At 33.1% G+C, this 14,927-nt stretch overlaps 1 protein-coding gene across 1 annotated transcript; it reads left to right on the top strand.

Annotated features, from left to right (window-relative positions):
* Positions 1 to 13,422: 13,422 nt before the first annotated feature.
* LOC126715459 (uncharacterized) lies at positions 13,423 to 14,259 on the top strand. Its single transcript, XM_050416098.1, has one exon. It carries the CDS (start codon positions 13,423 to 13,425, stop codon positions 14,257 to 14,259), a length of 837 nt encoding a protein of 278 aa, XP_050272055.1.
* Positions 14,260 to 14,927: the final 668 nt, after the last annotated feature.

The raw sequence follows: 14,927 nt of genomic DNA, 5'->3' as shown, positions 1-14,927 counted from the left end.
ATGTTCATGTTTGTGAAGAAACAACAAAATAGTCACTAATTAATTACAATGACTAATATATATATGATTTTCTTTGTTTTCTTCTTCTTATTTTATTTTATTTTATTTTATATTTATTTTTTTATAATGATATAAATAATGGTCGTTAGCGCCATCAATCTTATTAACTAATCATATTTATTTATTTATTTTCTCTCTCTCTTTTTAATGAAGATATAACTAATGGTTGTTAGCGCTGCCATTTTTATTAATTAATCATATTTATTCTCTTTTATTTTTCTCTTTTGAACTTTTCCATGGCATGGTTATGGAAGTTTATTTTTGCGCCAATTCTACTCATGTTCACCTACCTTTTCTTCTTATGATATGCTTAGAAGAGCATCGGATCCTCTTATTAACACTTTTAGAAAAAAAAAATGTTCATAATTATCAAGAAAAACACAGTAGTTAAATTTATAACACAATTCAAATCATACACACAAATATATATTTTTTCCAAGAAAGTTAAAAGATGTTCTGTTAAATTCTCTAGAGTTCATGACTTTAGCACATCATAAATTTCAAATAGCTGAACACCAAGAACAGCTCTAATGCATAAATAAAAAGTTCCAAACAGGCAAACACTAAGAACAACTCTAATGCATAAATAAAATAAAGTTCTAGATAGGCAAACACCAAGAACAACTCTAATACATCAATGAGTTAATCCCTTAGCTCCAAAGGCTCATCCTTTACAACAGCAATTATGGCCTTCTTGTCTGGTAATGCTGGAAGTGCAGCCTGTTCTTGCATCTCAGCCTTGTCTTTCTCTTCAACCTCCTTAGAAGCCATTGTTGCATCTTTCTCTTCATCCTCCACGGAATCCACTTTTGCATCCTCATCTTCAACCTCCTCGGAATCCTTTTTTGCTTTCTTAGACACATTCTTTTGCTTGGGACGATTTTTCTTTGGTGGTAAATCGAGGGACACAGGCACTACAGTAAGTGCATCACCTACCTGGACAAGACGTAGATTTTTCTTCCTGTATTTGGCTATTTGTCTTCTTCTCTTCTCAGCCCTACTTTCATCCTTGTAATGAGTTCCCACATGAGCTGCAAATAGTTGTGATGTATTGAACACAGACTTGCATTTTGGGCATGTGTATGGACCATATTTCTTGCAAGGGAGGCTATGAATGCGGCCGTCATCTTCAGTTTCATTATCATCACCATCATCAGAATCATCAGAAGCAGCATTTGTTGTATCAACTGACTGGTTTTGCGAAATTGTATGATTTGGTGGTTGGTTTTCCTTAGGATCTTGATCCATTGTGTTCGGCACATATGAATTCAGTGGTTCAGCATCAAGAACCTCTTTGATTTTGCCCTTATGATCAGAATGTTCATCTTCTTCAATAAGCTGGAGTGTAGCTTTCCTTGGTTGGTTTTGAAAATTATAACTAGGGATATAGAATTGGTTTTGCACATTGCTACCAAAAACTAGTTGGTTTTGCATAAGGCTAGGATTATTGAAGCTAGGGTTTTGGTATTGGTTAAATTTCTGACTATGACTTTGATAATAACTAGGGTGTTGGTATTGAAAAGGGTTTCGAAAATGATTACCCTGAGGGTCCCTCTCAGTGATCAATGGATGATTCACCTGCTGCTGGTTGGACATAGGCAAACGATTCAGGCTTTGGAAGCTGTTAGGTTGTTGACCTTGGATGTGGATTTGATCATTTGGATTTGGAGGGCTGAAAAAACGATCCCTAGTTGAGTTTGCAGTGAGAAGTTGAGTTGTCCTATACTCAGTGATACTCATCTCAGATTGATGAACAACAGGAGCTTGGTTTTGGACTGGAAAATAGTCAACAACACTATGGACTTGTACCCTTTGTGGTGTCACATAGGTTCTTCTCACTTCAGTCACTGTTGGACACAGACCAAGTTGGCCAAATCCCAATTGGCCTAGACCATTAGTACTTGGCTGATTCACATGAGAAATCATCTCATGTTGACCCAGACCAAGTTGGCCATGACCCAGTTGGCCTATGCAATTAGTACTAGGCCGATTCACATGGGGAACCATTTCATTTTGACCCAGACCAAGTTGGCCTAGACCAGGAGCACTCGGCTGGTTCACATAGGAAGTGAACTCACGGTTTTGGTGAAGCCCAATGGAGGGGTTATTAGCATTATTGGTACCACCCATTAGTTGATGAGAGCTAAAGAGTCCACCACCTTGCTGCACACGGTTATTGAGGCCAAAATTCGATTGTTGTGAAAACATTTGGCCATGATCAATGGAATTGTTTTGAAAGCCTAAACCAATTTGGTTAGATTGGGAAGAATTGAAGTGCATCGACATGGTTGGAAGTGAGAGAGAGAAGGAAAGGAAATTCAGGGTTGGCAAGGATGGTGAAAAGGGCTAGCTAGTTGTGATGTACATTGGGTTAATGGACTCCCTTTTATAAAGAGGAGTGATACCTTTTTGAGGGATAGAAGTTTCACTAGGCCTTGCCATGTTAGTAAGACCACGTTAAAATGTGCATATTTGACTAGCAAAAAATGTTCATTGCTTCTTCAATGAGCGTATCTGGCCTTTTGAGAATAGATGGCAAGTAGTAATTGCACATTTCGAATGCCTAGCTTTTAACGCCCATGCATGGGTTGGCATTGGCTTTTGCATTGTGAGATTTAATGAGTGTATCCTCAAAGAGGTGAAAAAGTAATTAATTTTATTAATGAGTACCATGTAAATTAAAGGACTAAGGGTATAAGTAAAGATGCATTTAATATGTTAAAAAATAAAATTTTAATTTTTTTTTTCATAAAATAGAGTCAATTTATATAGTACTCTTATTAAAAAAAAAAAAAAATTGATATGCTTGCTTTGAATTTGTTTGCATAAAGTGCGAACAAATCGTTCACAAATATATGCCAATAGTTTTGTAGTGTAATGGTATAGTTTGCATTTTTTATTAGAAGAATTAAGGTTTGAATTTACCATCTTTTAGTATTGTAACTATCAAAATATTAAAAAAAATTGTTGAAATATATATTTGAAGAATATTTAATGTAATTCATAATTAAACATTTAATATTCCTTAACAAGGATACTTGTTAACAAGGCTCCATAATTAAATGCTTTAATTGCATTTAATTGTAGCATAATGTTTGGCACTAAACCTCATTTATAAGAGCTCTAATGTGATTCTACTAAAAGAAAAAAAGAGCTCTAAATTTGTACCACCTTAATATATTGTCACCTGATCTACTGGCGTTGAGGTAATTGTGCAATTATTAGTAGGACAAAGTTTAGCTCCAAACTAATTTGAAACTCTCTTCCAACCCATTATGTAGCGGTTTATAAGACTATATATATATTGTAGGGATAAAGGCCCAGGATAATACGTTGGGCCTTGGGCTTTTATCCGAGGACGTTGAATGGTTTGAGGAGGGGTAAATAGTCATTTATGGTCTCAATTTAAAGTCTCATGAGTAAGGAAGGAATGAAAGGTAATCCGAGGAGGAATTACTCCTCGAATGTGGCGTGTGCAGCTCAAATATGTATATTCCAGCAAGTAGAATAACCTTCTAAGAAGCTGCAATGATAGAAACATGCTTTATGAACATATAAGAAGGCAGGAAGCCCAAAAATATTTAGGAGAAAGTTGCTGTCACCACATTAAATGCATGACAGCTACTTTTCTACTTGCATTTATGTGGAGAAGATCTCTGAACAGTGTTATCTTGGCTATCACAACTCACAGAAAGCCAGAGAGGGTGTCTGATGGGATAGGTACTCAAGTGGAGGCACAGATGATTAACAAGTGTAGAATCAAGATATTCCAGAAGGAGCTATATAATGTGAGAGACCCTCCCTGAGAAAGGGGGAGAGAAAAAGAGAGAAACAAGACTGTAGCAATCTAAATTGTCTTTGTATTCAATTGTGATCAATATATATACAAGTGTGATCTCCTCGGACTGAAAGTCTATTGATATCAGAATCTCTTATTTAGTGTTTGATTGCCATTTAATTCAGTACTAGTCGTTGTTCAACTTATTAAGGCTCAGTTCTTCAACTCACTCTCTACAAATTTATTGTATTGAGCTCATTGGACCAATATCCCATACGTTTTGGGCTTGGACTGTAAATTGAGACCCTACATATATTATTTTTAAAAGTTACATATTCATTTAAAAACTCATATAACTAAAACTACACATGGACGGTCTTTTCAACCGTCACGTAATAGGTTTGAGGAAGATAACTTTAAATTGGTTTAGAGTTAAACTTTCTCATTATCAGTTATCAGTAGGTCTAGAGTCAATATTTTATGACCTGTATTGGTGCTTTTTGTACAGAGGCGTTGTAGGCTTTATAAAAATACAAGTTTTACTAATTAACCTTTCTTTGGGCATGAGGATTAGTTGTTTTGGACTTTTCAGTTATCAATTTACCCTATACAAATTAAATTGTTTATAATATATAGAGCAATCCTAGCATGCAATTTCACTTGGTTTTAGGCCAGCATTTTGCAGAGTTACCATGGTAAGTGCTGGGATAGCTGGTACACTTCCATCAAAGATGACCACGATTCAACTATAGAAAGCTTGAATGACTAACTCTAAGGCTAGTTAGTCTAAAGTCTAAACTAATAACTGAGTAGAAACTTAACAAAAGGATGAGTAAGTTAATCCATTTGTATCAAATGTTTCAAATTAAATTTTAATCTCAATCTAATTTTATGTTTAACGTCCTCAAATTTGAAATTATTTACAACCCATTTGAAACTAATGTAAATTTGCTTAGAACTTTAATGAAAATTTTAGGACAAATTAAATATAAACCTATAGTTTAGAGGTAGTTTCAAATTGAACCCCACACTTTTTAAAGTTTCAAGTTAAACCCTACACTTTAGAAAACATTTAAATTCAAATTATTCACCTATTTACAGTGACAACGTTAATGGAAATTGTTTAAACAAACAATTCTATATGATTATTTCACATATGTACATTATTTATGGACATTATTTCAATCCAACCAACATGACATCATTTTGTTTAAGCATGAAAAAAAGGATTTATGATTTGGATTGAAATGTTTTCGAAAATGTAGGATTTAATTGAAACTTTTGAAAGTACAAGGTTTAATTTGAAACTACTCTTAAATTAATTATGAGATTTAAATCGTAATTTACTCAAAAATTTATTGTAATACTATGTGGGGTTTCAACCTATGGTGTCTGCTCTTGATAATAACTCTTTATCATCAGACTAAGACACTAATTGGTTTTTCGTGTAGGCGGGGATTGAACTCCAGATCTCTTATTCAACTATAGAGACTTTACCAGTTAAATTAACTAAAACCTACGAATGTTTCAAAAAACTAATTGTGCCTTTTATAGGTTTTCATAATGATATAACTTTTAATAATTTCTTTGGAAAATGTAATCGCCATTTAAAAATTTATTATGTAATAATAACAAAAATTACGTTAAGAATTAGTAAGTATATAAATAGGTCAATAAACCATCTTATTTTTCTTACTAAAATGAAATCCAATTTTGCATAGTCTACCAAATAATATCCTATGCATTTTTTTTTTCAAAAAATGACAAATATTAAACAAAGAAAATCCATATAGTGTTAAATTTAGTATAAATATTTCGTATTAGGATGATTATACTAGACCTACATCTTTATTATAATATATGAAAATATAATACATCAATGAGTGGCAACAGATGTGTTTGTTTTATACCTCAAAATTAAATGATATGTACGTATATTTTAAATTCTTTATCCTAATAATTGTAGATATTTAAAAAAGTCTAATCTATAATCTCTAATCTCTAATTCTAAATTACTATAGTCATGTAAAATTTTGCAATTATGCAATGCGTTTTCTAGGATAACAACTGAATAATTCTTAATTGTTGTTTTAAAAAATAATGCTATAGCCTATAGACAACAAATTTAGCAGGTTTTTTTTTTTTTTTTTCACCACTCATAAATCATTACGTGACAAATTATAACAAAAGTTATGAATTTTTTTGTATCCCTAAGATTTTCATTATAGTTAATACAATGTCACTTTTATTTACACTAATCACAGTTTACCATTTTAATAGTTGTAAAATTTGTTGTGTATTTAAATTTATTGTGTTATTAAATGCACTGTGTGTGTTTGCGTGCACAAATTCAAATTAAATTAGGCTTTCTATTATTTAATGACTTATTAAATGTACTTTAAAATAATTTATTTGTTCACTGATTAACTCAGTGATCATGTAATTATAGCCTTATAGGCCCTATGACAATAAATGTAGCCATCTATGGAAACTTTGCTACTGTTACAATTGCACTTGCAATATATGGAGCCTTGTTATATATGGTAAGTAATCAAGAGGCACATAAAAGAATTTATAGAAATATATTGATGCCATATTCCAATGGAATTGAGGCTCTGGTTATAGGTTTTCATCTTTCATGAGATAAGAACCATTTCATTTTGGTAGATCTTTTATTATTCTTATTACTTTTTGAGGTCAAAACGATATTTTGGTAAGTCTTTTATGAAAGCATTAATCATGTGCCATTAATTTTTTTTAATGTTTCATGTGCCATTATTAATATTTCATAAAACATATTCAGTATCTTTTTTTTTTTTTTTTGAAAGACATATTTGATATCTTTGCCTGCATTAGTTATATGGAAAACCAATTTATATTATAACTTGGAAATTCCCTCTTTGTATTAAATGAGAAGTGTCTCATGCATCAAGATATGCATCTCCCATTTATAGTATGTGGGTCATACTAAATTGTGGGGAACACCAATTATAAAAAGGAGGGTTTGAAAATTGACATACTATAAAAAGGAGGATGCGATGTTAAATGTCGATAATTATTGGTATTAAATGTATCATAGCCTCATGAGTCATGCCCATTGTTACGAATTAAAAATTGTTTAATATTGAATCATTGATACCAGGTCATGCATCTTGTTTCATTTCTTCAAACTTCTCTACAAAAAGATACTTTTAGGGAAAGCTTTATTAGGTGGATAGTACTAAAATTAACATCTTTTCGTTTTCAAAATTCTCATCTCTTTCTTTTTTTTTTTTTTTTTTTTTTTTGTGTGGATAATTCAATATATATACATACAACAATATCTAGGAGAGAAGAAATTTGAATATGATTTTCCTCATAGAGGAGAGCAGGCAATATGATTGAATTATAAGGATAATCTCTTATTCTTATTTTCAAAAGTTGATGGAAATTAATCCTATTCCACAAAAAAATATGATTAGCATCCACATTGGAACATGGATTAACCAACACACCATATCCAAATATACTTAAGTTCTTTTTTTAACCTGAGATATTTGTCCTTTTTTATTTAATACTAAACCATGCATGATAGCACTTTGTCAAGAAAACATTTGCATTAATTGTTTCATTGATTTAGTTTGCTCACAGATGTTAGCACGGCATAAATATTATATAGGTCCAATATTGCACCTTTTGGAAATTGGAACCCTTTTGGATATATTAAAGTAATTACTTTAATAATTCAGTAAATTACCTTCTTTTAACAATGTTAAAGTAGTTATTTTTTGTGTATTGGTGGGTGATAGATTAGACTCGTTTCCTATTAGGTGTAGTCAAATTTAAACTCAGAAGTCAGAACCAGCTTCGTCTAGCATGAGAAAGAGCACATTCAAATTTAATACAATTTCATTGTTAACAATAAAAAAAATAAAAATTTACCAATTGATTCTCAAAAAAAAAAAAAAAAAAAAAAAAAAAATTTAAGTTATTAGAATGAATTTAATTATTTAACTAATATTTAAGGGTAAAATACTATTTTGGTTTCTAAACTTTACCAAAAATTTGTTTTTCATCCCTAAACTTTAAGAAATTTATTTTTCGTCCCTAAACTATTGAAAAGTTCATATTTTGTCCTTAAACTATTGAAAATGTTTTATTTATGTCCTTAAAATTTATTAAAAATTTGTTTTTCATCCTTAAACTATTGAATTTTTTTTTTTCATCCTTATTTTTGTCTCTATACTATTCAAAAAACTCATTACAAAGTTTAGGGATGAAAAAATAATTTTTTAAAGTTTAAGGACGAAAAACAAATTTTTAGTAAAATTTAGGTATCAAAATAGTATTTTACCCAATATTTAACAATACAAACATTGAAATACTCACTTTTTATTTTACCAAATAAAAAAAAGAAAAAGAAATACTCACTTTTTAAAACATGTACTACAACAACAAAAGCAAGAAAAACAGTGTGTAGATTCATTTTTTTTTTTTTTTTTTTTTTCTATCACAACATTCACTTAAAGCACTAGCATTGGGGGTGTAAATACCCCCAGTTGTGATTTTACAACCAAAACTTCAAAAAACACCCCACGTCTGGGTATGTGTTTCTAAGACTTTTTGCAACCTATGAACAGTAGAACCAACTGTTCATTTGGATGCAAAATAAATATTAGTATTATAATTGAAATATCTGACATTCTCTCTTTTCAATTCAGCTACATGCAAGCTCCTTCTCTCTAATTTCAATTTAGCTACACGCAAGCTCCTTCTCATTTCAATAAATATTAGTATTATTTAAATGATTATTTAAATGAGATGGAATAAATATAGAAACTGGGATGTTGAGTGTATTGTAAAGTGAGTTGGTATAATAAATAAAGTAACTTTTGAGGTGTTAAAATGGAATATTTTTAGCCACCTGGATGCTAGTGCTCTTACACGTTAACATTATTTAAGAAGCTCCATTTACTATGGCTGCGTTTGAATCGACTTCAAACGCATTCCGGAAATGATTTTCCGGAAAATAGGTGTGTTTGGTTGGTCCGGAAAATTCTATTTTCCGGAAATTGAAATCCGTTGACCGAAAAAAAAGGCCTTTGACCACGGAAATCAATTACCGGCTCTATTTTCACTTCAAAGGATTTCCGGAAAAGAGAGAGAGAGAGAGAGAGCGCGCGCGCGCGAGGGAGAAGACCAGTGCGCGCGAGGGAGAAGACCAGTCCGCGCCGATCTCCAGTCCTAAGACCAGTCCGACGACGGCGATCGACGCTTCGCGAGATCGCGCCGTCGATCGCGATCTCGCCTTCGCGAGATCGCGTCAGATCGAGATCGCGATCTCGCCTTCGCGAGATCGTGCCAGATCGAGATCGCGATCGACGACGCGATCTCGCGAACGCGAGATCGCGCCGTCGCGAGATCGCGACGTTGATCGCGATCTCGCCTTAGCGAGATCGCGCCGGCGAGATCGCGATCTCGCGAACGCGATTGCGCCGGCGAGATCGCTTTCGATTTGTGTTTTCTGGGTTTTCTGGATGTGAAGGCGAGATCGCGATCTCGCGAACGCGATCGCGCCGGCGAGATCGCCTTCGATTTGTGTTTTCTGGGTTTTCTAGATGTGTTTTCTGGGTTGTGTTTTCTGATTTGTGTTTTCCTTTCTTCTTTTCCAAACACTAGAAAATATTTTCCGGAAAATTTTTTGAAATACAACCAAACACACAGAAATATTTTCCTTTTCCAGAAATTAGCATTTCCGGAAAATATGTATTTTCCGGAAAACGTTTTACGGCAACCAAACACAGCCTATAGGTTGACATCATTTCCTGATAGTTCATAAGAATGTAGATTACCAACGTTAAATTTTATTTTATTTATTTTTATATTTTGTATATGTGTGTGAAAGACTAAACTCAGAACCAATTTTGTTTAGCAATGAGAAAAGACAATCCATGTGTATTATACATGAATGATCTATTCAATTGTCACATAATAGATTGGACTAAGGTAGTTCTAAACATGTTTAAAACTAAACTTTTTTGGTCTTATAGAGAGTTGGAGTAGATAACTCAAAACCGGTTTAGAGCTAGACATTGTCGTTTGAAGAATGTAATTGTACTTTTGTTCGGGATAAAGTAACCGGTTATGAGGAATCTTCTCCAATCCATCATGTGACGATTCATAAAACCATCAATATTGTATACTATTTTTACAAGTCACATGACTCAATATATATATATATATATATATATATATATATAGGTCAAGTGACTAAAAGTATAGGTTGATTTTATCAATTGTCATATAGTGGGTCGGAGGAATTTTTCTCCATAATCAATTTGGAGGTAAACTATTTTTTTTTGAGAGAGAGAGAGAGAGAGAGAGAGAGTTGCATCATATAATGTTCCACAAGAAGTTAGTGCAATTAATGGAAAGTTTACTTTGAAGAATTTCGATAGATAATGTTTCGGAAATATATTGAATGTATAGTTGTGAAAATGATGACTTCAAATACTTTTGATTTATGAAGGCTTTAAAAAAAATTGTGTTAAGTTTTGACATAATGTCAAAATTAAAGTAAATTGTGTAGCTTTGAAAGTGTTATTCAAAGTTCTTCATAAATTTTTTTGGTCATTGAATAGTAAAATTAACTATTGACATTGTTTTGTGGGTTCCAATTAACTTAATTGGTAAAGTCACTGATGGTTGAATAAGAGATCTGGGGTTTAACTTTAATCTCCGCTTATACCAGAAACCGATTGATGTCTTAGTTTGATGATAAAGAACTATCATCAAAAGTGAAAGCCATAAGTTGACACTCTTTTTTTAAAAAAAAACTATTGACATTGTCAACGCTCTTTTAAGTTGTTTTCAATTATTTAACTAATCAACACTGTCAATTACAGAATTGTGAAGATTTTAAAAATGATTTAACTAATCAGATTGCTTCACAGGTCTTTGTGGATATCATCCCCTCCATCAACGTCTCTGTCATGTTTTTGTCCCCTCAACCACCAAGGTCAAGCAACCTAGATTGGTTCAGATCGATGTGCTCTGTAGTTTTGTTTTGTTCTAGTTTTATGTGAGTAGAGATTTTGTTTCAGTTTTATTTAAGCAAAGGATTGCGTTTTATGTGTCTCCCTCTTGAGCAAGGTGTGGATTGATGAGAAAGACACTGAAAGAGAGGAGGAGGAGAGCTAAACATTTAAATTCTCAATTGTTCAATTTTATAGTGCCAAAATAATTAGTATTTGGTTATTACAACACTTTATTTGTCTTAAATTATTATAACAAATTTTCTTAATATAATAAGATATTAAGAACTCTATTGCAACAAAAATACATATGTTATTGCAAATTATATTACTATTGATGTAATAACTTACCACTTTTTAAGTTATTAATGCAACGACTTTTAGCTTGTAGATTCAATTTTGTGTCTAATACCATTATATATAATTTTACTACATTAGAATTTGATGTAATAGACTTATTTTAAAGTAGTCTCATTTTGTGTTTTAGTTAGGTTAATGCTCACTCCACTCCTAAACAAATTAAGGAAGTATATATTGATGTTATAGAGTCACATAGTGGGAGTCATGTATTTTGCAATTTAGTTAGCTTAATGCTCACTCAGGAATTAAGCAAGTGTTATTTGCAAAAAAAAACACAAGAAAAGAAAAAGAAAATAATTAAGCAAGTGTGTTTAATTTATGAAATTAAGAAAGCAAATTAATAAAGAGAATCCATTCAAAATTATGAAAATGTGAATTGAGGGAATTAATTAAGAAAGTCAATTAATAAACAGAATTCACTCAAAATCATGAAAGTGTGAATTTAGAAAATTTAGAAAGTAAATTAAAAAAAATCAATTAGTAAGGAGAATTGCACAGAGTTGAAGAGGGTGACAATTTTTAAAGAATTTAAAACTAGAATTTCATGAGCCCAAGTTATGGTTAGGGCCTTAGGGGTGTCCATGGGTTGGGTCTAGTCAAATTTCCTCTAAACCTGCACTTGACCTGATTGGATCGGGTCTGAGAAACACTCACCTATTTCCAACTAGAGGAATATGGGTTACGAACCAATAAAAAAACCCGATTGATCGGTCAAATCTGATATTTTGCTAGATTCGGCAAAGATCTCATTAAATTTAGTAGATTTTTGCCGAATTTGGTGATGTTCTTCACGGATCTAATGAAGATGAAAACTTTAACGGAGAAGAGCAATGGAGAGTGGGGGAGGACAACAAACAACAACCATGAATAGCTTGTGACAGTTGGATCGGGTCTTTGCATGAAGAATCTGCGTGCTACTCGAATTAATAAAATCAATTTTTGCAAATCAACACCTGCCGTCAACTACACCATTGCTTGGATTGGACGAATTTTAGGTCAGATGGCTTTGAGTCTAGTAGGTTTATTAGGTCTGGTTGGATGTTGGACAACCCTAGTATGGCTACAAATTAGTTACCAATTTTTTTTTCATCCCTTTTAAATTCAACACATTTGAATAAGGCCAACGAAACCTACTTCTACCTATGGTAAAAATTATATGAAGCCATTAAAACACCAAATAACGGCAGAATTGCCATTGGCGTGTTGCTACCTTGAATGTGCATATATATGTTAGCATTGATGTGGTTCTCATCCACAACTCTTCTCCCCTTTCTCTCCTTGGTATATATAGCTCCCCTTTACCCATAAGAGGCAGAAGAGTTTTTCTCCCTCTAATGGACATTGATCTACAACAATATAGTGATGAATGGTTCGATATCATCAATGTTCCTATAGGAAAAGAATTTGAGCTCCCAAATATATCAAACACCATGAACCACCAATTGATCTATACCATCAACAAGCTACCAGAAGATAACTTTGAAAATCCAATCAGTGAAACCGAATTGGATGTTTCATGCAGTACTGAAATTCATCTTGCATCCACACCTACAATTAGGTCGGTTGTCAATGTCAAGATGAAAAACAAGCAAGTATGTGAACCAAATCCTCCTCTTCAAACACCAAAAGGTACTGAACTCTATATTTCAGGTAAAAATCAAGAACTTGTGTACCATTTCTAATACCATTTCTTTGAATTTCTCTACTGCAGGTATCAACTTCCCCATGACAAACCAGCAACCCAACTTTCGTACCACCTTCAACTCATCTCGGGTTTGTCCAAACAAATCAAAGCATATGACAAATCAAACAGTCCATTTTCAAGGCCTTAGAAAGCCCCCCTTGCCTTGCTTAAAGGTTGGCCTTGTGACTAAACAAGAAAATCCAAATAGCTCCACACATAGGGTTAATCAGTTCTCAATCATGTCAAATGTTGGTCCTCAATCATCATCTAGCACCAATGGAAGCCTCACTAACAGCCAATTCAATTTCCCATTGTTAGACCCCAAACGAGAACCCCGAGTTCTACCTGAAAATAATTCACCCCCATTGTTAGTTCCCAAACGAGAACCCCTAGTTCTTCCTCAAAATGATTCACCCCCAATGTTAGTCCCAAAACAAGAACCCCAAGTTTTTCCAGAAAATGATTCACACAAAATGTTAGTTCCAAAACAAGTACCCCAAGTTCTTCTAGAAAATAATTCACCCCCAATGTTAGTCCCAAAACAAGAACCTCAAGTTCTTCCTGAAAATCATCCACCCCCAGTGTTAGTCCCAACGCAAGAACCCCAAGTTCTTCTTGAAAATGATCTACCCCCAGTGTTAGTCCCAAAACAAGAACCCCAAATTCTTCCAGAAAATGATCCACCCCCAGTGTTAGTCCCAAAACAAGAACCCCAAATTCTTCCTGAAAATGATCTACCCCCAGTGTTAGTCCCAAAACAAGAACCCCAATTTTTTCCTAAAAATGATCCACCCCCAATGTTAGTTCCAAAACATGAACCCCAAGTTCTTCCAGAAAATGATTCACACCCAATGTTAATCCCAAAACAAGAACTCCAAGTTCTTCCAGAAAATAATTCACCCCCACTCTTAGTCCCAAAACAAGAGCCCCAAGTTCATCCAGAAAATAATTCACCCCAGGTTGATATGGATAGTCAAAATCATTCTAGCCGTGTTCTTGGCTCAACCATGAAGCCAAACAGCTCTAAATCAGGTGAGCCGAAGCCGAAAAAAATCAAACGAAAAAATCCTATTGCCAAGAAAACCAATGAAACTCAAACTAAACCCCCACATCCAGTTGAGCACAAATGCTTTCAGTGTCACAAGTTATTTCAAAGTGGAAATGCCTTGGGAGGGCACATGAGTTCCCATGCAAAGAGAAGGAAAATGGAAGCAATGCGATATATTTCCAAACAATTCGCCTTAGGCAACTCATTTTTTGACTTTATTGACAGTCTTGGGTTCGAAGATCTTTCAAGTCCTTGTGCCAACCATTACGGCCGCCGTTACAAAGTACTCCATGGCAGCACCAGCCAATGTGCGTGAAGATCAAAGGATATGAATGTTGCAAGGGAGGGGTTAGAATTTAGGTGTGATATCAACAAATCTGAGAAAACAGATAATATTTTGTATTAATCTTTGTAATTCTGCATAATCTGCGGATGCTAGCTATCTTTCTGTTTCCCAATTAATGCATAATTTGATTAGCCATGTTTTTGTTGTTGATTTAATTTGTGTTTTTGCATTGGCTGTGGTTAGTCTTTGAGCGTTTGTGTGTGCCTTGATCATTGCGAGTGTGCATGGTCTTCTTGAAAAAGTACAAATTCAGGCAGTGCATGTTATGCTAATTAAGATGTAGTTCAACAAATTTTTAGTCTCCTTTCTTTTTATGTTAAGAATTACCATAATGTGATTTTAATTTATTTGAAAAATGTATTTTATTATTATTATTTTTTTTTTGTGGTGAAAAGATGAATATATTTATTGAAACTTATGTGCTAATACATCTATCTGTCCGGAAGCATACATTACAAATTAATGTATGCTTTTGGATTCTTAGTTTTCTCTATACTTTGTTAAAATTTATTTACTATTTTATTTTTGCTAAACAAGTTTCTACAATACATTACATCTTTTGATACTTGAAGTAGAAAATATCTATATGTCAAAGAAATGGAAGAATGCTTTTATGAATTCTAAAGGTAATTTGAGAG

Source organism: Quercus robur, chromosome 1, assembly GCF_932294415.1.
Source record: "Quercus robur chromosome 1, dhQueRobu3.1, whole genome shotgun sequence".
NCBI lineage: Eukaryota > Viridiplantae > Streptophyta > Magnoliopsida > Fagales > Fagaceae > Quercus > Quercus robur.
The sequence above is the reverse complement of the archived record's forward strand: the minus strand, read 5'-3'. Positions and strand labels throughout refer to the sequence as shown.